The following is a 24,849-nucleotide window of genomic DNA, read 5'->3' as shown; positions in this document are numbered from 1 at the left end:
GAGATTTCGGAATGAATCTCTGTAGCAAGGAAGATTTGCTGATGAAGATGGTTCAACCATAAATGGTGTCGTTACGCTTAGAACCTGTCGCAAAAAACACCATGTGCGTACTTCTCATGTTAAAAGGATCATTTCCATGAAACCACTAATTAGGTTCACGCTAACCTGTAATTTAGTCAGCAAAACTTCAATTGCTTCCGTTCAGCAGCCGGTCAGTATTGTGTAATTTGTGATTTCTAGGTGCAAATTTCCGCTTCCCAGTCATTGGCAAACAAGCTCACGAGTGACACGTGATGTTTGCTAATGACGCGATTTGGAAAACGTGTGAACTATTTGTCACACCCGAAACAAACACTTTGTGTAGAATAGGAGAAAAGAGCTTCTTACATACTGTTTTAAAGGATTGTATTGAATTAATCAAAGGATTGTACTGATCACACGTAAAAAGAATGACAAATACAGCACGCATGCGTCCCTTGTTTCGTATCTCCGGCACTGTAGAGTGTGTCAACGGAGCATAGGATACCGTCCGATATGATCTGCTTCCAAACCGAATCTGTCAAGCAGGGTCTACAGAGTGGGCAAAAGATAAAAGGAAACAATATCACAACAGCGTCGTACGGAAAGCCGGTACACCCAACCAACAAGTTAACGTGGTCCGGTTGACTTTGACCTTATGTTTGGCAGAAAGTGAATGGTTTCGATTGGAGCTAAACTGTGTGTGTGTTTGCGTGAATCATGCGAACGTGATTATTGGGGTTGTTTCCATAGAACGTGTCAAATCAATTTCTAGGCCACTAATAATTCGTTGGTTCATTTTGTAGGAATAAAACTAAATACAGGAACAATGTGTACATAATTTAAAGCCTTCTATTCATTGATATTAATTGCAGAATTCATTCATTTACTGACTACAGCAATGTTTCTACTAACGTGGTTACTAAAATATGAGTTTAAATCACATATTTTTACGTTGAAATTTCTTTTCATCGATGTTGCTAAGTATTACGTCACAAGTTTGTGTTTTTTTTTCGTTAGAACGGCTAGCCGGGTAGTAAGTCCTTGCTATGGGGATTGGTCCGGATGGGATTTTGGTTCGGTCCGTTGGTGTGAAGGCCGGTACCGCTACCATCATGTCTTCGGGCCTCCCCACAAGTGTATTAAATTGGATGAAAATCTACACCCGTTTCACTGGCGCGGAAATGAATACAGTACCATTTCGTTTAGTTTTGCTACGAACCTTATCACTTACACATTCTGCCTGCGGGATAACATTGTACTGGAAACCACCTTCGAACGGTAGTGCCAATCATCCGAAGGACATCGAACGCACAATGGGTAGAAAAAGAGAGCAAAACATTACCAAGCGCACATAAGCTGGTCAAAAATAATGCGCTGCGAGTGCGTCATAGTTTTACATGGTAACTGTTTGGTCGGTGTTGCATCATACGACGAGGGTTTGTTACCTTCATTAGCTAATTTAGTTATGGCAAACAGGAATAATGCTATCCGATAGCATTTTGTTCCCGTTGAATGACCTTATATTTTTACGGCATTACGGATACCACAACGAATATTTGTTTCATAAAACTGTTGCACTTTCTATGTAGTTCTTCATTAGTTATTTTATTTGTATAAAAATGCACAGCAAATTTAAAAAAAACTCTTAACAAAAAAAAAGCAAAAGATTCAAATTTATATACTTAAATATAATAATAAGATATTTCTTGAGAACGCAATGAACACATTTGTAGTATTGTGTTATTTCACCTCTTATAAAAGTTAACTATAATTTATGTAACACAATTTTAAGAAGATTTCAAATTTAAATATTTATGCATGATTGCAAGGTTGTGTTGTGTTAACTTCAATTAGTATTTCATATATAGATACCTTCGTGTTATTTTTTCACACGACAATTGGAGATATTATTAAGACACGGAATCGCAATTCGTTCCATTCTGCAAACCCACATACTAGCCGACCTACTGATGAGCAGACTCAGACAATCCTCCAGCCAATGTCACCGACACGACTAAACCCTGTTTCTACCGTTTAAGGAAGTACATCGCGTGAGTCGTTTAACATGCGTTAGATCCTTACCCCTCATCAAGCGTCCGAAGCGCCGCCAATGCACGGGAATCGCGGGATGTGCGAAGTTGGAAAACGGGGAGCAACGAGAGCAAGAGCAAGCTTAAGCGCAAAATGATGCGCTAAGTAAGGGTTGCGCACTTTGTTTACTGCTTATTGCTGTGATCGATCGCTGTGCTAATCGAGAAGCTACGACGCTGCTGGACGGTGATGCTAAGGTACGAGACGCAACAGAAGAACCGGGAGGTTCACGACTGTTGTTAATTTATGTAATCGACGTCGCGACCTTTTCCTTCGCTTCCTAAAACTCCGCAAAAGGTGCCGCGCCGTTTAACTTCCGGTGGTACATTTTGGAAGCAAAACGGCCATTACCAAACTTTGATTTGACCGCACGATCCCTTCTCCCTGCTGTTGAACAGGGAAATATTTAAATTAGCTGCGGCTAGGGGCTGGTTTTTGGGGCTACAATGTTTGATTTGTAGGTCACATGACTCATTTTTCTCGTTCGTCCCAACCCCGACACCTGCTGTCTGTTAATTAGCTGTGGTAAGCATATGGTACGAGCTTTGGCTGTTGTTTTTTGTGTTCGTTTCTAAACCTTATTGAAGATTGTTTTTCATTTCCTCAAAAACAAACGGACACTTGCTGGCAGCATAATTTCATGGCTGCCAATACCTATCCGATCAGATCAGATTGCCCCGTTCACTATCGGAATCGGATCTGATGCTGTGCCTAAAGGAACGAAAAATTTAGTGAACGAGCTCGCAAAACGGCCATGTTAGACGCACGAAACCACAACTAGCCCGGCGATCAGAAGGGAACGGAACGGATATTCGAATGTTGCCTTTCGTACCCGTGGGCAAGGTTAACGACCAGCGGTCGAAAAGCACCACGGGAAGGCCTATCAAGCCGAGAAGCCCATTTTCGGAAGCGAAGCCAAACCTTTCGCTGCCAGAAAGTGCACACCGAACTCGTTGGCCCTCGAATGCTTTGAAACGTAAAGACAAAATCCGTGCTAGGAAATGATCGAAAGTAAACTCACTTCCTCCGACGATAACAGCTTACAACCCTGTTGGGAGGAGGCTTCTTCATCAAAATCCACCACACTTTGTTCATTAACTTCAAACGACATTGCCCACGGCAATATCGGGTTGGCCTTTCCCGAAGCAACCATCAAACGGGTGGCTGGCAGTCGCAATAAAACGGATTCTGTTCGTATGCAAATCTCATTGCCACCGTACTGACTGGCGGTGCAAAATGTCTTGGTCAGGGTTACTTTTTTATTGTCGGAAATGCATCGCACCCAGAGTGACACTATTACAATATTACATCTGCTTAATTGGCACCAACTGTCTGCGTCGATCTAAAAGCTATCTCGCAACAAAGTTTATACAGATATAAATTCTAATTTAGTAAATGATTTAAAGAATCAAGAATCGAAGGAAACAAGAGCACAAGGCTGTTAGTTTTTAGTGTTAAATATTATAATGCATATGAGTCATCATATTTGCTCTTGTTTCGATGTTTTTAACAGCATTTAAAAGACGGAATTTCCCACTTTGGAATGCATCACATATGGAAAATACGCGCCATGTATTGCCTTGCGAAAAATTATAAAGGATTTAGGAGTGATATCAATAATTGCAGGCATTTTGTAGAAGACATAATTTTTAATGCTGTTCTTTTTAAGGAATCATTGTACAAATGTAGAATTAGAAAGTTGATAGTACTCGAAATAGGAATAGAGCTTTTCCTACTGCAGGATTAAATTCATTAATTTTAACATAAGGTATTGACCGACAGCAACTCGAATATTTATTTTCTTAATTTTTGTTCAATGAATGTGAAATCTACGTCAAATATTATGATATTTGAGAATTTAAAAATACGTTTGCTTGTTTGTGATACAAATAAAAATTCAAATTGTCTACATTTAAACATTTACGTGTTTAGTTATAACCATTCAGTGACTTTTCGTTGCTACCCCAAATATGAAGTACATAAAAGTAATAAAAAGCAGGCAACAACAAATCCTAGATTAATTCAATTGAAATGCTTAAATCAAAAACTTCAAACAGATTTCCGTAAATGATCCGTTCATATTCATCAATTTACAGTGGTGATATTATAACGTTCAATTATTCACCGTAGATCATCCGTAAATCCATGGTGACCGGAGTGCAAATGTTAAAGCTTTTCTTATCGGGTGCAAGAAATCAAACCCCGCACAACTCAATTACCAAGTAAGCGGGCGACGTCTCGTGAATAGCACGCTTCTCACGTGCCTCTCCCATCTCACGAGTGGGTGTCCCGTCTTGCATCGAGAGATCACATATCAGTTTCCTTATTTGCATGCGAACTGCGCCATCATCCAATGGCTGTCTTCCCTTACCGTTCCATCCAGACATTGCTCTTTGTTGGCTCGCTTGTCTAGAAGAGTTTTTTTAACACCCGCAGATGAAGACCGATTAAGATCTACTTTGAACTCGAAGCTCTCTGTACGGATTGCTTCAAAATTCGTTGCCTAAAGTGTTTCCAATGATCGCTCGCTACGTAGGGATCAAATATCAGTCTTGAAAAGTTATGATCAGAAGCAGCAAAGGTTGACATCATGTTGTCTAAAATAATAACTTCTGAGTTGCCAGTAGTCATCGCTCCCTCGCAATAGGGTAACGCAAGAAACATGGGCCAATGCGTTCTTCGAGAATCATTGGTTCAAGGTTTTTCACCCGCTGAGGATGGTGAGGAATGAACCCAAACCCGCTCGGCCGTGGACGAAAGCAAATTGGTTGGGTCGCGGTATTTCAGCGAACAAGTATTCCATTTCTTCTTCCATCGCTCAGGCGAACGTGTGCAGTTCCGTTCGTTTGGTTGCTCTGTTAAAGATACCTTCCGAAAGCAATTAAGACACGTTTCAGCGAGAAACTGGCAAATTCACGCAAACCACACGGTTACCCGATGGCTGGTATGGTGCCTGAGGTTTGGCCAGGGTCCTATATACTTTGTGGTCATGCATCGCCGACCAAGTGGGCGATCAACTGCACCGGGGTGGGGCGGTTTTCTTTTCCTTTTCACCCGCCTAGCTCAGTATTAGGCTAGCCGAGTTTTGGACATTATCCAGCGAAGTGCACGCGGCTGTTTGATAGGAGCAAGAAGAGTCTGGGGAAAAGTTTCAGTTCGGAAGATTGCGATGTGCAATTTACCTTCGGTTTTAATTACATTTCGTTGTGGGTTGGTGATTTCCTATAGCCTTTTTCTCATTCCTTTGTTTTCTTTTCTAATTAACTGACTTTTGTTCTAACTGGCACGATAGGTTATGTTTTTGGTATAAATTTGCTTTTGAAGTTGATAGGCTTTCATTGCAATTAAAACATCAAACGTTTATTTTATGATCGCTTTAAGAAACTGTGAATTTAGATTTTTTTATTTATTTGTGCCATACATGAAACAAAAACTTTATGGTGGAATAAAAAAATCAATAATAACTATTTTCAAACCTCAAATACATATTTCTTTTCCTTGCCCTTGAAACATAGCCACATTTACTCTCTCGATTTACGTTTCGCGATGACATTTCCATCAGCGTTGGAAAACCCCAACAAAATGAACTAATGTTCACAGCTAGGACAGATCACTAAAACTCCCCTAAAAACAGCTCCCAAAGCACCATCAAACCGTTAAATCCACAATCGCACAACAGATCGCACGGTTATTCAATGACACGCCGAAATCATTGACCTTCTACCGCCTCGACAATATCATGCCAAAAAAATAAATTTAAAAAAAAGTACCCGTGAGCAAACCTTCGCAGGGCAGCTCTATGTTTAAACCGTCTGCCAAACACCTTTCTAATCGCAAATCTTTTAAACAATTCTACCTCCTACCGTCTAAGATCCAAACTTCCATCGGTAGTAAACCACTTAAGCAGCGGCCTGTTTAAAACGATTCATCATAAATCTTGCGCTGACAGTCGGTGTATCTTCTGTGCCAATGCAATTGATCCAGCAATATACGGGGCCCTTTTAACTTCATTGTACTTCGTAGTGATCTTGCGTGATACTTAACTGATCCTCTCGCCGATTGTCATCTCAAGGCATTTGGAGGCAAAATCGCAACATACGATTCCGTTGGTGGTAACACGTGTGGAACTCCTTCCAATATAGAACGTAGGATCCAACAGGCGGGAAGCAGGCAAGAGCTCTGGCTAGATGTCACACAACACCCGATTGAACAAAAGAGAATCATACAAAAGCTACACTGAACAACAATGTTTAATCTCCTAACACTGCCCCATCGAATCACCTTGACCGCTGTGTGGATTCACATCCGAATGGGTCCCGAAATTGACGCTTATGCCACTACTGACCCCCATTCGCCATTGCAAAAAATCGCCCTTCTCTTGGTTAAAATGTCCGAGATCAAGACCGAGTGAGGACCCTCCACATAACGCGTGGAGTGTTACTGATGAAGACACTCATCTTTCGGAAATAATCAAACACACAATGCAGGGAAGAAAAAATCCCCCCATATACGGCTCCATGTTGCAATGGGTCATGCTATTGGTATTTCTTTCGCTCCACTCTGGTACTCTCTCTCTCTCTCTCTCTCTCTCTCTCTCTCTCTCTCTCTCTCTCTCTTGCTCTATCTATGCTCCACGCAACAACGGCGCTGGGGCGGTTTCGGCTCGCGTTGGGTGATCGTGCGCACGCTTGAGGGTTTTTTTGCTGTTATTTTATTTGGCCACCACTGACCATGAGGATCAATGACACCGGGTTTTGAGAGCTGCTACGTTGACGCGTTGGACGAATGTTTACATTTTTTGAACGATGTTTTATTTATATTTTTTTCTTCCTGTCCTATCAACAAGATCATTTGCATAACCGTAGCAGAGGAAATTATTTGAGCACATGATGGTACGGCATGATAAACATGTTCTACAAAATAGATTACTAAACTTATATATGTATCACTGTCTAATGTAGATGTTGAAAGATCATCCATGCATTTGTGCTTTACTACTAACACAATAAATGTTTCGTTCATTAAATTGATCAATGATAAATTTTTCAAATATGTAATAAATATTATATCCTATGACGTGTAATAAATAGCAGACTTTGCGCTATAAACACATGGCTGGAGGTCCTATTAACACATAATTCATTCTCTATATGGCCAACATAACCGGTGCCTTTCTTTTTATAGCTCCACTAGTTGATGATAAGAAATCACGACATCTGTGTTAATGTATCGTATTAATGTCAGCTCCTTTTCTTCCCGTCCTAGTCTTCCTTTACCATCACATCTTCTTCGCTGTCGGTGAAGGTCGCGAGGGAAGTTAACCTTGAAATTACAACCAATCGCTCTCGGAAGGTATAATTATGCTACCACAACGTACACCCTCCAATGCTTTCGTCGGTGAATGTGCGACTGTGCTGAGGTTGATAGTACGATACATTTTTTCTACAACTACGGAAAGTTGTAGCATTCGCAAATGTGAAACTGACCCTGAATCCAACCCTTGAAATCGACCATTGGACCCAACGGGTAGGGAATGTTGAGATGAAGCAAACAACAGAGCATAAACGTTGCGGAAGACTTTCAATCGACAACGACGGCGACAGCCCCTGTGAAGCCTAACCAAGCAGGCTAGAACAGAAACGGAGATTCCGCTTCCTTCCCTACTGCAATGGTCTCGGCCGGTTACACTATGACGATTCGCCGACGGAACCAGTCTCGATGCTGACGACCATACTGTTATGCTTCTATGTAACGACGTTGCGTCGACACGAGAATTGTGCACCGGTTGCCATAAAAGGGAACTGGTGCGGAAATAGCATTGCATCATGCTTCGATTCTGAAGGCGAAACTGATTACCACCCAGCCAACTACGCTCTATGTATTCCCGACTATTCCCCCCGTCATATACATGAGACTGCCGCATATCACGTACCACATTTACTTACAGCGTCTTTAATTTCTTTTATGTTCGCCTTGTTGTGATCGTTTCTTCATGCTCCCTTGCCACGGCGAGAGTGTAGGGGTGAAGTACTGGAACTATGCACTCTCGGTTAACATCGCCATCGCTCATTCGTATCAGCTTGGGGATGAACAAAACAAAAGATCATATCGCCATTGGATGGCATGGAACTGGAACCATGTGTACATAATCTCTTCCACGCCTAGCTGATCACCTTGACTGAGCTCTCCCGGCGTACTCTTGAACTCTAGCACGGGCACCGGGTACCGCCAGTAGCATTCAAAGTCGATCAAACCCCTTGCATCCCGCACTTGCAAACGCGTAACTAACTAAACCACGTGGGACGGATGTTCGCTTCGAAAACAACTAAATTTTCCACACCTTAACGAAGGCGGATGAAAAGCGCCGTTCAATGGGGCTAATAAAACCACCAAAGCTTCAAAATAAATGTTAAAACACGAGAATACAACTTGGGCAAAAGCTATAAAGAGGGCAGCATTAAGGCACACCCAAAAAGCAAAACAGAGCAATTCACGATAATGTGTCAATATGCATGCCATAAATACAAATACGGTGCTGCGCTAAGTAGCTTCTAAAAGGGATTTGAATTTCAAGGGTAACAATTTGCAAGCTGACTTAAGTTAAAATAACGATATGGAAATTGTATCAAAGCGTCATTACAATATATTTTTATTTTCGTTAATTCATTAATATGCTGCCGTTTCACATCCGTCGCTAATAGCGTTCTTCGTAAGTCATTAGTTGTACAACGACTCTCATCACATAACACCTATGCGACAGTACATCCGTTCGTTAGTTCCTGTGTGCACATAGCACACACACGTACAAACACATCGTCATGTTACTGCAGACCACAGGTTGACCTAACAGTGAGCCTTCTGCTCCACTTATTGGATTAAGCCTTCACCATTACCGTTTTGCCTGCTGTAACGTGGGTTCGTTAACGGGAATGGAAGCGTCTGGATGTAACTATTTCGGTTGCGTGAACAAAATCGGCCATTGTTTGGCAACAACTGTTCGGTAAATACTTCCAGACCAAAATGTGATTATTTCATAAGAATTGCTTACGACAAGCTATTTATTTTGCAAATTTTCTTCCTACAACTTTGTTGCTTTAGTTCCTCGCTGATGTAAATGCAAATCTAAATTGTATGTTAGTAATCATACTTCTGGATGTTAATTCGGTTATAATTTAAAATATTGTAAATTAGCTATAAACTCACAAAACTTTATAAACTTAATCTGAATATAAGAAAAAAAAACATTTTAGTTGAAGGTGAGCTGCACTTGCTCCCATTCGACGATGCGATACCGCGTAAGCTTCGGTTTGCAAAGCCGGTGCCAGAACGGAAATCACCGCTTAATAACAGCTCTCGCAACCGACCACCAACCATCGGAGGTAAGCAACAATCGATAGCTCACACTGCTTCCGATCGCTTGTTCGTACGGTGCGTAATGCGTTTGTGTAGTTCGTTCGAGAAAATGATAAATAATACCAAATCGCAAACCAATCCCTCTACCTAACCTCGGTACACTTAGCGGCAAGCAGTAGAATGCAAGAGGCGGGTAGGTGAGTAGGCGACATTTTTCGCCGAGGTTTTTTTTTAACCACCCTCACACCATCCCCTCAAAACATCGATCGCCGTCCGGCGGCATAGGTGAAATGCATTGAGACGGCAAAAGAAACGCAGCTTGATCAGCGCGAATCGATCGACACACACTCCAACGCATGGGACAGTCGGTGCATCGGTTCCTGTGGGGAGCCTCGGTCAAGTTGGCTTAAAGTTAGTACAAGGGCTCCCCGTTTGAGAGAAGGAGAGTGTGCTACCCCCAGTTGGGGATCCGAACTGAGCACGAACTGCAAGTTCCGAGCGCCGGCATCGAACGGAAGTGAGACACGAACCGCGAAACCGAACCGAACGCACGCATTCAGCTTGCCACGGGGTTGCATGCATGCGCGTGCGGCGGAAGAGAGTGGGAGAGACGATATAAAACCGGCGTCAATTCGTAGCTGTATTTCAGTCTTTCAACAACACTTGTCGTAGCAACACCTTTCGAAGACGAGAACAGCAGAGGGAACCCACCCCGCTCCGTTGGCCACCGTGCATCTCTATCTGGTTTCGACCTACCCGACAGTGTCTGTTCGCTTAATGGGTGTGTATGTGTGCACGTGGGAGATACAGTAGTGCCTTCAGTATCGAATCGTCAACCAGCTGGGTGCATCTGGGAGGAAGTTTAAAGCTGCTCCAAACGAAGTTGTGGCAGGCGTTAACGCAAAACAACCACTAAATCTCCCACGATCCCCACGAATGTGTTAGTGTTCGGTGAAGCGTGTGCGTTCGTATAGTGCGTAAAGTTCGTGCACTGCCCCAGCGCAATAACCTGAGCGCCCCACGTGCAGCAGACGGGCCGCAGTGTGTGTTAGCAGCATCACGTTAACAGCCCAAATTGATGGAGCAGCGAATCGGTGACATTCATTGGAGTTTGTGTGCGATAGCAACAGCTGAGGCAACCGAGTGTCCAGTCACGAGTTCGCGAGTGTCACGGAGTTGTGCGCTAGTGTAACTGCAACCAGTACGTACGAACTTCCGAAACGGGCAAAACCGGTGTTGGTCGAGTGCCTGTGCACGATCAAGTGTTGATTGTTGAAGCGAAGCAAATATTCGGGCACGCCGTAAGCCACCGTGAATGAACATTGCAACTAACGCTAGCAACTAGCGCTACGTGGATTACTAGGAGAAGCCTTTACATACGGTGTGGTACGGAGAAAGCTAGGTCCTTCATGTGCGCTGCGTACTGAAGGTGGCAGTAGCTGAGCATCCAGAGAAATTATCAGTTATCATAGGACTTCAGACGTCCAAACGAATAGCAACCACGACAAATCTCAATTTTCGGTGATATCGGAACATTCATAACCATTAGTTTACTCCCTCCCAAGAAGTGATCGTTTTGGAACGGATATTGGTCTAAAATTGTTTGCAAACACATGAAAACGAGTGGATTATGTTTTTTTTTGTCTTAATCAATATTATATGCTGGAAGTATTCGACGCACCTCAAATTTCTCGCTACCGTGTAGAAAATCCGCAGTGAAAGAAGTTAACATTTTCCATTGCCTTCGAGTTGCGCGAAATCACGAACTGTAGCGCTATTTCCCCTCTACAGTGCGAAACATTACGCTAATCGCCCTTGCCGTCCTTACCGTCTCCATGCACGAAAGTCTGCTCTAATCGTGGACTTGAATCGTTCACAGCTTCAATACCCGAGACGAGTGCATGCACGCAGGGCATGCCAGCGTGTGCGGCAATTGTGAAAGTACTTGAATTCCGGTGGAAACAACCGTCAGTGAAAGAGCGCCTGCAGAAAGTCTAACGCCGTATTCACGAGACGGCCAACCGGGGTGATCGTCGGGCATGAAATCTTGGTAGCACCGCAGTGAAAGGGAACGCGCGATCACTGTAGCCGGAGTAGGGGTGTAGTGTGTACGTGTGCGCGTACAGAAGACTGTGGAAATAGAAAATCGTATCCGACACACACTGTGTGAATAGGAAGGACACGGCAGAGCCATCAAAACATTTAGGAAGCAAAACCGTCCACCGCAGGACAATCCTCGGGAATTTGTGTGCGGGTGTCTGCGCGAGTGTTTGTGTGTGTACTGCGAGGACATTCATGGGATTAGCTAAGCTATTGTTTTCGTTAGAAACAGAAAACAATCCCCTAACGCGAACTCACTAAACGATTAAGAAACTTTTAAAAAAAGGTCCGCTGGATTCGGAACTTCTTTATCGAAACAATCAACAACCTACAGACTGAGCGGTGATAGCTGTAAAGCAGGCTGTGTAACAAACAAACATTGTACAATCTATGCCGCAAAACAGGTGTGAGCGTTTGTAAATTTACTGTAAATATCAAGTGAGTCACCGTCGAACGGAACTAACTCACTCCAACCTTCCTCCCCCAAAAGACTGGTAGCCAGATTAGCAGAAATCGAAACAGGTGACGGCACCAAGTGCACCGATCGATACGACAGCCAAAACGTACTTGACCAACGCTAGGGGATATTTAAAAAAAATACCAGTGCCTTCATCCGAGAGTGTATCGCCGAAACTAACTAACCCCTACGAAAGCAACTTACGGTGACAAAACTCGCCTCTACAACGTACAAGAGGAAGCCATATTAGCCATATTAGTGGAGAAGAAAGAAAGCAGTACCGGGCGCCGAAACTAACCAGTATGGCCGACACAAAGACGACGACGCCGACGACGACAACGTCCAGTGAACCAACGAAGCCAGTGCTGCCAAGCACAGCTACGGCGACGGAAATGGCAACGCAAACCGTCACCAACAGTGAACAGACCACTCAGACGAAAACGGAGACCACACCGGCAGTGAGAACGATGATCGAAACAGCTACGATGACTGACGCCACGGAGCAGAAAGAAAGTGAAAGTTCCGTATCGGAGTCTCAGTGTTTGACGGAAACTGCTGCTCAAGAAGACGCCATCACTTCCATAGAAGCGAAACTGCTGCCGCATACGCCGGTCGAATTGGAAGGTGTAGCTGCGAAGGAAGCGGTAGAAGCCGAAGAGGAACCGGACACATTGTCTCCGCTCATGACGGACAATCATACGTTCTTACAGCATCAGGAGCTGATGCGCGAGGAACCGCCGACCGACGAACATCTGCCGTTAGACGAGCCGGGAAGCAGCAGTCCTCAGCAACACTTCCATCGCCACCATCATCACCATGGCGCCGAAGAGGTGCACGACTACGGCATCTACGATGATGACGAACAGGAAGACGATGATGAAGAAGATGACGACGACGATATTGATGATGAGGACGAGATGTTTATGCGCGATCAAGACGATCAGGATCGTAACATGAAGCATTCCGACACGAAGGAGTCAATCAGTTCGATCGACAGCGACGTTTCATTGTCTTACGATCGGCGAAGTTCTAGTGAGCTGCCGGAACATCAGCAACAACTGCGACAGCACTCGGAAGATGCCGGTGCCGGTTCGTCGGATGATGCGGCGAAAGATTCGGGATGTGAAATCATGAAAAAATCTTCCGGCGAGGGAGCAAATGAAGCCGGCACACATGAAGACGCCGAGGACGGCGCATTCGAGATCCCGGACGATGAGATGTGCGAGCGAATTATTGAGCAGGTGGAGTTCTACTTCTCCAACGACAATATCCTTAAGGATGCATTTTTGCTAAAACACGTGCGCCGCAACAAGGAAGGATTTGTCAGTCTGAAGCTGGTGTCTAGCTTTAAGCGCGTCCGTCAACTAACGAAGGACTGGCGTGTGGTTGGGTACGCGATCAAGCGCAAGAGTGTCCAGATTGAAGTGAACGACCTGGGCACAAAGATCCGTCGTCTGGATCCGTTGCCCGAGCACGATGAAACCACGCCATCGCGCACCGTTGTCGCCACGGGACTGCCATACGACAAGTACACCGTTGAGAAGGTGTCGGAGTTATTTTCGAAGTGCGGAGAAATATCGCTGATTCGCGTACTCCGCCCGGGTGGTCCAATACCTACTGATGTTCGCCAGTTTATCAATAAGCATCCGGAGCTACAGCAGAATGAATGCGCTCTAGTAGAGTTCACCGAATCCGCGTCGGCTCGTCGGGCCCAGGCAATGACCGAGTTCGTTGTGCTGGAGCTAGTAGCACCGAAAAAGAAGACCGGCAAGAAGGCGACAAACGTCACGAAGTTTGTCGAGAGTTATAAGGTCGCCGCTGGACATGACATTGAGAGAAGCCGCGGCGGGGAGGGTTTCGATCGCTTCCGAATGCGCCGCGGTTCTGGCTTCTATCCCAAGTCCGACATGATGGTTGGTACGATCTATCAGCAACAACAGGTATTACCACATCACCACCATCATCATCATCATCAGATGCTACCAATGATGAGCCAGCCGATGCAAGCTCCACTACAGCAGGATCCACATCAGCACCAACAGCAATCGCCACCGATGCCGTACATGGTGCCACATTCGCCGCAGCCACGCAAGTACTCCTTTGGCAACGATACCTACGAGTGCTATCAGCCACAGCCAACTCAGCAGCAGCAACGCCGTTCCAGCGCCTATTCCCTCGGGTCGGATGCTTCACGAAAGTTCTCCAGCTGCTCGGAAGGTTATTCGAGCTGCGGTGAAATGTCGCGCCGCACTTCCGCATGTTCATCGGTACCGGCGGAAGGTTTGTCTCGGCGGACGTCCGCCTGTTCGGAAGTGCCATCAACACGACGCTCATCGAACTGTTCAGACTTCTGCTCGTGCAATACGCGTCGCATCTCGCAGTGCTCCACCGATCTAATGTATCGTCGCATGTCCCAATGCTCAACGGAGCACGGTACACCGGTGCATTCAGCCCCTCGCAAGTACTCGGTCGGGTCCAACTACGAGCGTAAGTACACCAACTCACCAGAACTACTTCAGCAACAGCAGCAAGGACATCTACTACAGCGTCGTATCTCCATGGACTCGACCGGTGGCTATGATCGCAAGTTCTCGTCTGGCTCGATCACGGGCTACCACACAGACGGAAGCCCAAACATCTCGCCACGAAAGTACTCTTCTGGCGGATTCGATCCGCTGCGTAAGCTATCCAACGGTTCGGATCAATACTACAACGGCCGCAAGATATCGACCGATTCCGGCTACGATCGACGCATCTCGATCGGTTCCGAGTGTTCCGGGCCACGATCGCGTACCGGCAGCATCCTGTGCAACCACGTCAACGCGGGCAACACGGCTCTACCGACGTCCGCCAACGAAGCCGTCGTACGAACTCCAATCGGACCGGACGGCAGCAAGGGCTTCGGCACACGCACACGGCGTATCGGACAGATAGTGCCACCGGCTTAAGGGTGTGATCTACAGCATTCTTTCATCCAGTATTCTGATCCATCACTCCCAAATGTCGTCAAACTCCATACATCTTTGGTTTAACGTTTTGGTTAGGTTTCTCCGGAGCAATACTATGTGATCATCACGCGTTAGGGTTAGGTTCAGTGTGACATTTCGACAGTTCGGTGTCCCCACTCTGCATTCAGCAGGCGAGGTGCGTAGGGGTCCAGAACATACCTCTGTGCGGGCTCTATTCGAATCACTTTCACTTGCGCCAGCTGTTGGCCTAGATTAGCGCACCATGGTGGGATTGCATTCGCACGACAGATATTTCTCTCGTTCGCTCTCTCACTGCGCACAGTCTCGTTCGCAGCAAGTTCAGCGCCACGACGCGAAACATGCGAGGTGGTATTGCGCAAGCTCCTAGACCGAGCAGGGAAGAGAATCGACGAGCAAGAGAGCTAGCTGGGGCGAGTAAATGCGTACGTGGAGTTGTCAGACGACTCGTGAGCTGTATCGGCCGAGCGTCAGACAGAAACGTGCGCAGACAATCTGACGACCGCCACAGCTTTACGCTGTGTTAGTGCAGTCTTTTATTTTTGCAAAGTCCCGCAGACCACAGACCGCTCACAGACGCACATGAGTAAGGTTTCGTCTCATGCTCCCCACATTTCAGGCAAGATCGGAGGCGCAGCAGCTTCACGATCAGCAAACGTACCATAGTGTTGGTGTCGATCGTTTACACACAAACTGCTCACATTGCGAACGTTTCACGCCCGACAAGCCCTCGCCAAGCAATGGGTAGCTTAGAAAAGAGAAAGATTTCATTGAACTTATTTTAAGGATCGCGTGCCTGTGACTTAAGCAAGAACTTAACCTCACTTGTTGAAGGCATACGTCATCAGCACCTTCACTTTTTGCTACTTAGCCGAGACTCACTAATGATCTTCAATTGTTACTTATAATCTTGCCCGGCTTCTCCCCGTCAAGATACATTTTCTATTCCCTCTGTTCCCGCCTTTCCCAGGCCACACAACATATGTTGTTTACTTTGCGCACCAAACGACGATCACAACATATTCAATCGTCTACATGACCTTGTCTCACGCCACTGCAGCCCAGAAGGGTAGATTGGAATGCTTGTTGAAAGGTTTTATTTATTCACTGTATTTTGTGTTCGCGTTAGTAAGTTATCTTTCCTTTTTTGTTTTTGGTTCTACATTTTATTGGTTGTAAGATTTAGAGCTTAAGTTTGTTTTAGTGCAGTACGATCGAGAAGCTTGGTTTGCATGTCCCGATCAAAACCGATCAAATGCGAATGATAGTCCGTCGGATTAGTTATTATGGTAGGAATAGAATCACTTAGGGCTAGTCCTAGGCAGAAAGTAACAATAACGTTTAGTTTTAGCAGCTTTGCCCCATTTTGCATTGAAGAGTGTAAAGATATTGAGCAGACCAGTTGAACCGAACGAATGTCGTGAACGAATCGATCGCAAAACAAATGGGTTTGCGGCGATACCGAACGTAATGGATAAATGGATCCTGTCCACCTGGTTGGATAGGTCAAGCTCTGCTCCAACGACTATACCACCTGGTTGAGTTCTCACACTCCAGGAGGTTACCGTGTTGAGTCTCATTTATTGAATGGTTTTTTAATCACCAATGAGAACTACAAGATCAGAAGAACTGGTAGTTCATGGACCTTGACCTACTTGAGATTTCGGTGGCTCGGACAGGTAAACCTTTGCTGGATAAGGCCATGTACAAAATTCACTGACACTTTCAAGTTCACTCAGTGCCACCGTTTAATAGTGGAACTTTCTCACGATTGCTGAGAAGTGGTACTAATTGATACGACCATATTGGTTACTGATGAATGACAGAAGCAGCCCTACAGATGCCAAATTAAATGCACAATTATCCCAAACCATATCCCGCTAGGTGTCGATGGGAAATAATGGTGTTAAACCAAAAGGAAAGCATGACTTTACATTAGCTGCGCTTCCGCGATCACCAGCAAAGTGAAAAGCTTGTCGCTTCCCAAAATCCTAAATGGATAAGTTTTCTCCCCGCAGGTTTGATAAATTGCCCATGCTGCCGAGTGCGGTAACGGGTAACGTGATACAAATGTTTTTTTTTCCTTCTTCGATCTCCCTTCAATTCCTTCCCAATTTTGTGCAGCGCCGTCGCGGTAGACTTAATTTCCGGTCCACGAGCGCATTAGCTTCCTCCCTCATGGGATTTCTAGACGACCGGACAACTTCACGACAACGGTTCGTTAAGTTTTGATTTTCATTGCTCCGTATTCGATGGTGTGGAAAATGTGCCTCCACACATATGAATACATACATGCACACAGTTTACCAGAAATGCAGAAAGAGGCAGAGTGCCTAGACCCCGGCCATAGGAAGTGAAATTATCAACTCGCGGATGGTTTCAGCCGATGGGGTTTGTTAGACGTTGTAAAGCAACAACACTAAGCAATCGTGTTAGTAGCATTGGTGAACATACAACAACAACAGCATTACAAAAAAAAAACAAAGATTAACGACCGCATTTCACTAGCCCAACCGATTGACGCATTGGCACGGAAGGGAACGGGTTGGGAGGAAGGAAGTGTCGATATTCCACTGTTTAGTGGCTTAAGCATTCGGAACAATGCATCTGTTTGATGTTCCGCAGGTATGGGTAGGTTTTCGGTGGTGGATTAGGAGAATATAAAGCGCCACCGGGCATTGTTGACGGCTACCGCATCTACATTGTACAAGCTCATGTATGACAGCTGGAAACGAAGGCACAACCCTTATTTTGATGGATTATTGCTGCGACTGAAAGCGATGGAAGGTATGGAAGAAAGGGTAGTTTGACGAAGTTCGTTACTATCAACCGTTTCTTATTGGCGGGTGGTAGCACACGGGAGCCTTCGAGTGGAAGGGCAAGTACCTCGATGCCATGCAGCGGTATTACCTAGCGTGGAAGTTAAGGAACACTTGCCAATAATAATTACTACCAGCAGTGCGCCACACGCGGGTTTACTTTTCGTGTCTGGCTGGCGGTGTCGGTGTTGCATGTCCGATATGGGTTCGACTGAGTATATTGCACAAAATGGCTTATGGTGGTTGGTTCCGTAGTAACACAGCAAGGATGTGTTGGTCCGTGTTGGCTTCCGGCTGGAAGTGAGCAGCTCCACGTTATCATCGTTCGTAGCGTCGTCGTGCGTCAAGATCACGGTAAACTCCAAGTGACACGATATTTCGTCACGGTTCGATCGTTCGGTAGGGTCACGTTTGCGAATGGAAAGGAATCACACTTGAGGTGCTGTTGCAGTGTAAAGGCATTAACGTTTAAAAGTGGCTGCTATGACAGTTAGTTTAGTATGGTCTCGTAATGAGTATAGTAATCATGATTTTCGTTCTGCTTAATTACGTTTGTTTCCACTCTAAAACCGCTTATCAATCATGCATAAATAGACGGATAGAAATAGACAGTACACAGACAATACAGGCGCTGGGAAGAATGCAACATAAACAACTCCCCTGGCATCAACTTCATCGTCGGTTGTAAATCTACATTCGCAATGGGCATGGTCCAGGAGGAGCAACTATTCATAGTATTCGATCCGCTAGTGGATCGAAATTTCACTCGTAAAACGAAATAGACAGAGTAGGAAAACGGATTATCTTATAAGTACTTTATTAATTATATTAATTATGGAGACATTTCCCCTGCTCCCGTTCCCCTTCCTATCCTCTCCCTTAACCATCCTCTGCTCCATGACGTGTTCCCTTCGATACGTCCTGTTATTATAATTGTAATAATCATTGTTTTTTTTTTGGTTCAATATTCCCGCATAATAACGTTAAGCAACAACAAACAGGCAGCAAATGAAGCTAAGTGTATGAGCAATGCAATAACTACGATACTGTATCCAGTTGACGGCCACGCATGGCAAGCGCCGATAGGAACAGACGCAGTTTTCTAAAGTGGTGCCGCGCTTGAGCTAGACATATTTATACGTACAGCGACAAAGGAAAACGAGCAAACACGTGTATTATTTGTCTAATTTTAAGAACGGTTTTAAGTCGAAGATCGTCAACGCGCGGCTGTTTGTGTGGCGTTAGCTTGCACGGCAACGGGTGTCTCGCATCTTAGCTCTTAGATGATAAAACGGTGTACTGGAAAAGCAATGAAACAGACAGAAATACAGGAAAGAAAGTATTTTATACATGTAGCTGACGGTGTAATTCAATCAATCATAAAAGTAAACCAGACGTTCAAACGAAAGAAACTTTCCACAAAACTTTGCCGCTCCACTTTGATGACAAGGAAGGTTATTTACAATTTCGACATAAAATACGTCCGGAAAGAAAAACACCGAGTAACTAATTCTGTTTTGAATAACTTCATACACTTCAGGAGATACAAATGTCTTTGCAGGCAGTGGTTTTCCATCCAACAGTGTCCAAAAAGACTATCTTGCCTTGGTGATGGTAGAATTCATGTCACCGTCGCTAGTGTCAAACCGAAGGCCAGTAACAGCACACTACATCTAAAAATATTTCTTTTTACGTGTAGTTTGATGAGGAAATAAACGAAAGTAACGCGTAAACCTTGACCCACTTCGGAAGCAGGAAGGCAACTGCTTACGGAAGGTCACATACTATACCCGGTTGTGCTGCAATGCAATATAAAAAGTTGTAGATGAATTATACCAAAAAGGAACTATTTTTTGCAATTGTTTAAATAACACGAAACACGACTTGTAAGAAGCATCAATTGACGCCAGTCCAGTTTCAACTAGTTCGTTACGCAACGTTGGTCACCCATGCCATCCGAGAATGTGGGATTTTCCCATTTAAGTTACCCAATTCAGCAATCTCTTGTTGCCACTAATCCGGTACTAATTTAATAAATTTTCTAAATCTCATTAACAAAAACAATTAACAACAAGTGACCGTCACTGGCAGGGAAATATACCCTTAATCCATTGCGCCTTTCTTTCCTCAGCCTTTAAAACACTCATAAATCACAAAACTCATTTTACCAGCAGGGGTGGTATAGCCGTGCTGCCCCACAGCCCCATTGACCTACATTCTCATACCGCGTCATCTGCCAGATGAAGGATCGTTCTGTTCATTTGGCAGACCAGTACGAAGGGACTCGGATTAACGCGGATTCTGCCTGGTGTCCTTCATCCAAAATTTAACCAGAGGGTGCGTCCACATAATCTCAAAATAGTCTCACCCGTCCCTAACCGGCTCAATATACCGCAGTGTGCGTTTGGGGCTGAATGTCACTCACTAAGAAAATGCCAACATGACAACCGGCGAGACACTTGTCTACTAGGTTCCTGATCTCAACGCAATTGAAAGAAAATGAAATGGAAAGGAAAGAAAAAAAAGTAAAAGTAAGGCTACATGTTTTCCTTGATAGGTGGACTGTTCTCCACCATGATCGATCGATGATCTCGCGGAGCATTCGGAACGTGCTCGTGGCTATTGGGTTCTGGACGAGATTCCTTGTTTTCTTCCAACAATATTGAAGCACTCAAAAATGCCAATGAATCTTGGAGTCGCGAACCAATCAAAAGAACATCCCTTGAGCTGTCAGCCGCGGTCATAGGCGGGTGCTCACTGGCTGTCTGATCTTTGGGATCGCTAGGGTACATCCACAACATCATGACTAAAATTTATGAGTGATGATGACCTTCGCGCGTCAAATGTACGGAACGCTGCCACACCATAATACTCGACACCGTCACCGGTTGATCTAACGGGAGTAGAAGATTCTCTCGCTCCGTGAAACCAATTCGGCCAGGAGGCCACGGGTAGGGAAGTAAATATAAATCATATAAATAGTACTGCCAGAGGGGTCTGGTCTTGAAAAAGAAACAGCAAACATCGATGGCCTTACAGTAGAAAATATACAACACCAAGTGTTTTTGACGATCGGGGTGGTCCTTCCGTTGGATAGGTTCGGGATGACAACGTCCCTCAATTCTGAACAAACAGTTCATTGCTACGGTTTTGTACGAAGTGATGAAGATGTGTTCATTTCTTACACACATTACTAATCGCACACGGTAAAAATCCGATCGTATCGAGGGACCATGTGTTTGTCGGAACATTATAGTTCGGAGCTAGAAATAATATTACGTAGTAATAGTTGTTTATTAGTTGTAGTTGCTTATTATTTTTATAGAGACTTTGAGCAGGACAGCATTATTCGTCTCTTCAAGTAATATGCCTTTTGAAATGTTTTAAAATTCAATTGTTAGCAACATTGGTAACCTGCAGTATAATGCATTGTAAGATAGCTCTTAAGCAAAACGCGAATCATTTCGAATAACAATAACCACCCCAGGCCTTGGGCGAGTCAAAACAGTACAATATAGTAAACAGATTCATGACTATATTTGGAAAAATAGTGCCGTCAGTACATAAAAAGATAAATATATATACACACACACATAAAGTATGGTAGGGATGCCGGCACGTAAAGGTCAACCGGATTGGCGGCGTGATTGTACATTGTATCCATTCGGGCTCGAGCTTCCTTCCGTTGTTGTCCATGTCCGGTTTCCGAAAACAGCGCACCTCACCTTCGGCAGCGACACTTATGATAGGTTTTACACAGAGCAAAGCAAAGAAGCCAGTATACTGAGGTCCTGCTCGATCCTTTGTAGGGTGCTTCAAGGATCGTCGATCATTGAACGAATACGGTTTGTCTCTAGAACACTCCACTGGGAAAATTTTTTATTTTCCTCATTGTTAGTATGTGTATATTGTTTTGGAGCTAGGGGAAAAAACAGTCACTCCTTGTGATACAATCGCCATGAATGATCATGACACTAAAGTTAAACCTATTTCCCTCTCGCGCTAGAACCCAACGGCTCACGTGCGACTAGACATCAAACATCAAATCACGCGTTGGTACTGTGTACGGGAAGGGTGGTAAATATTATTCCAGCAAACATGCGTAACCATACACATATGCACCATTTCGCTCTAGTTAGACGATAAATCCGTTCGCCTTGATTGTGACCGTCAAAAATGTACGCAGGGTGATAAAGTGGCGAGGAAGAAAAAAACGGGCACAGATTCGAGGGAACGAGCTAAACACCAACAAACTGACAAACAAATAACGACTCTCGTCAAGAATGCTTTGGGTACAATCAAAATGAGCAGTACGTGGATTAAACTTACAATCATAATATGTCAATGTAGAAAATAGGAAGAAGGTTGATTAGCACACGACATAATTATTCTTTGAAAAAAACATAGATGCTTTATACCTAGTACAATATATCTCGGCATTATAAGTTATATTTACCAGCAATACACTTCACGACACTTGCCAGTTAGGTTAAGAAATAGGTATTTACTGTTGCAAGTTACACAGATGTATTTCCGTTTTTGTTTTACATCGTCCACGTCACGAAAGCATTACAACATACGATGGCAATTGCAGTGCATATAAAACTGTATAAAATATATTGCAGAGTACATCCATGTACATAATTTGTTTGATAATTACAAATTTTATTTTTTACGATATGATGCTCATCGAAATATGCGGATTTTGGTTTCAAATAACGATTCTTAACAACCACAATAAGTTATAGTTAGTTATAGTTTTAGATTGTTTTGTGTGCAACGTACGTAAACGGAATATGAATATGTGCAATTTTTGAATGAATCCGCTGTGTGAAAAGAGCCGCTGTACAAAAAGCGCCGCTGTATCAAAGTATTTACTCTAAAGCGCCTGAACGTAATGCAATGTGTAGTGCAAATTGCATACCCCACACAACTTTGTGGACGAGTGGATAAGTCATTGGACATGCGTTATTTACTGAATCAAACGAATATGTACGCATATTTTACAAAAAGGAGAAACACCTATCATATTGTAAAATAATTTTGAATACCTATTGCGGGAATTCAAATAGCCAATTGTATTCAAGTATGCTTGCTTACAATTCAAGTATGCTTGCTTGTAGAAACAACAGGTTCATAGAATTTATACCAAACATGAAAACTGGGCCATTCGATGGTCTGATATTAGAGATTGTTAGATTTTCGACTATTAAAAACTATTCCGGTTACAAGCAACCGATCAAATAAAGAAGCTGATCGTAAGCGAATCAAATACATGAACATTATAAAATCTCCTCTGGTTCCATAGAAGCGAGAACTGATTATCTGGGTACGTCAAAGAATTGAATTGATTATTCTTATTGTATGCCGCCCTAATATGACCTTAACATAATAAAATTTCGTTTTATACTGCGCTAATATATCCTAGTGCCTACTACCTACCTACTTCCTGCGACCACATGTTAAATAGAAGAATAAAACTATTCGTCAGAAATCTGGCGCAAGTTGCAAGGATAGCTGATCTGCCTTGAATCTTGGTTTCCATGAAGTAAATGAGTCCATAACGAACGGTTCAGTAAAACGCCCACTCTGAATTCAAATTCTGTTCGGACCGTGCTTGCCATACGCAATGCAAACCATTTTGTCGCGGGCATTCCTAGCCATACTTTACTAGCCATACCATAGGCAGCTATTAAGCATCTCGCGCTGCTTTACAAGTCAGGTGACACATGTGATATTTCGACTTCGCTTTGCGCTAAGTTAAAAGGGCATGATTACATTATCAAAATGTAATCCCTTTGCAATAGCAGTAGTAGTATATTAACTTAAATATAGAACTAACATTCATATTTGATACATACATAATTGAATTTGGGCTATTGTAGTCCTGGGGAATTAAAAATTAAGAGTTTGAATAACAAACCATCATACCAAACTGTGTGGCATACTTTTTCCAGGTCTAAACTAGAACTAGACCAGTGAATTGCTTCTTTACTTTCTTAAACTGAATAGTGTTTGTTAATCCATGTAATTGGTGGGCCGTCAATAGTCCGCTTTGGAAACCAAATTCATAATTAGGGATGATGTTAAGGTCTTCCACCAGTAGCGGATCTAACGGTGGGCGGAGTAGGCGGCCGCCTAGGGCCTCGCCGTGAAGAGGGCCCCGGAAAAAACAGTGGGGCCCAGGGCCTCCAAGGGGATTGATCCGCCACTGTCTTCCACTATAATTTTTTCAAAGATTTTACCTAAACAACTTAATAGGCATATCGGTTGATAGTTTGTTGGGTCACTAACGCATTTGCGAGGCTAAGGAGTTCAAAAATAACAAATAATTTAATTTCAAACACGCATTTAAGATGCGTGCAAGATATGGAATAACGTACTATGGTAATGTTTTAAAGCATCTGTTATTGATGTTATCAATACCGACCGATAATGCTTTAAGGTTTCTGAAAGTTTTGATTATTTGTTTGGTTTGACAAGCTTCACATCGCAACTATTTGTCTGGGAATGAAAATTGTAGAATCTATCGAATGTTTCCTGCATAATAGGTTCATTAGGCAGCATGTAGATGGTATTTGGGGTTTTTGCATTTGCAAAATGATTTTTAAGGGTCTCGCATTTTTCGGGCTTTGTTAGTAATGTTACACCGTTTTTTTAAATAGGGGTATGGTTTTACGGCCTCCTTTCATGATCGTTACAAATGTCCATGACCTTTTGTTGTCTGGAGTTATGGTGATACTCTCAAGGTTCTTGGACAATTCCTTGTTACTTGTTAACGATATCTCTTGTTTAACTTCAATAGTCAGTTTGGTGTGCGAGGTTTTGAATGTATTACTTTGCTGTCTGTGTCGCGGCCATCTACGTCTTAGTTGATTTCTGCTTTTGATTTTGGTAACGGTAGGTTAAATGACCCGATAAAATCAGCTGGAAAATACTTGAAAGAGTTATGGGCAACGCCTCAAGCATCCACTAAAACTGATGGAGAAAAATTATTAAAAGCTTTCCAAAACTTGACCAA

General features: G+C 43.8%; 1 protein-coding gene across 1 annotated transcript; it reads left to right on the top strand.

The window, feature by feature from the left end:
- Positions 1–12,324: 12,324 nt before the first annotated feature.
- LOC128713938 (uncharacterized) lies at positions 12,325–14,970 on the top strand. Its single transcript, XM_053808810.1, has one exon. It carries the CDS (start codon positions 12,325–12,327, stop codon positions 14,968–14,970), a length of 2,646 nt encoding a protein of 881 aa, XP_053664785.1.
- The last annotated feature ends 9,879 nt before the right edge of the window (positions 14,971–24,849 follow it).

The sequence above is a fragment of the Anopheles marshallii genome, chromosome 3, assembly GCF_943734725.1.
Source record: "Anopheles marshallii chromosome 3, idAnoMarsDA_429_01, whole genome shotgun sequence".
Classification (NCBI taxonomy): Eukaryota; Metazoa; Arthropoda; class Insecta; order Diptera; family Culicidae; genus Anopheles; species Anopheles marshallii.
This window is presented reverse-complemented; position numbering and strand designations above follow the sequence as displayed.

Bases quoted from the DNA above. Each gene is read 5' to 3' on its own strand.
- LOC128713938 (XM_053808810.1), top strand. From the start codon at position 12,325: ATGGCCGACACAAAGACGACGACGCCGACGACGACAACGTCCAGTGAA.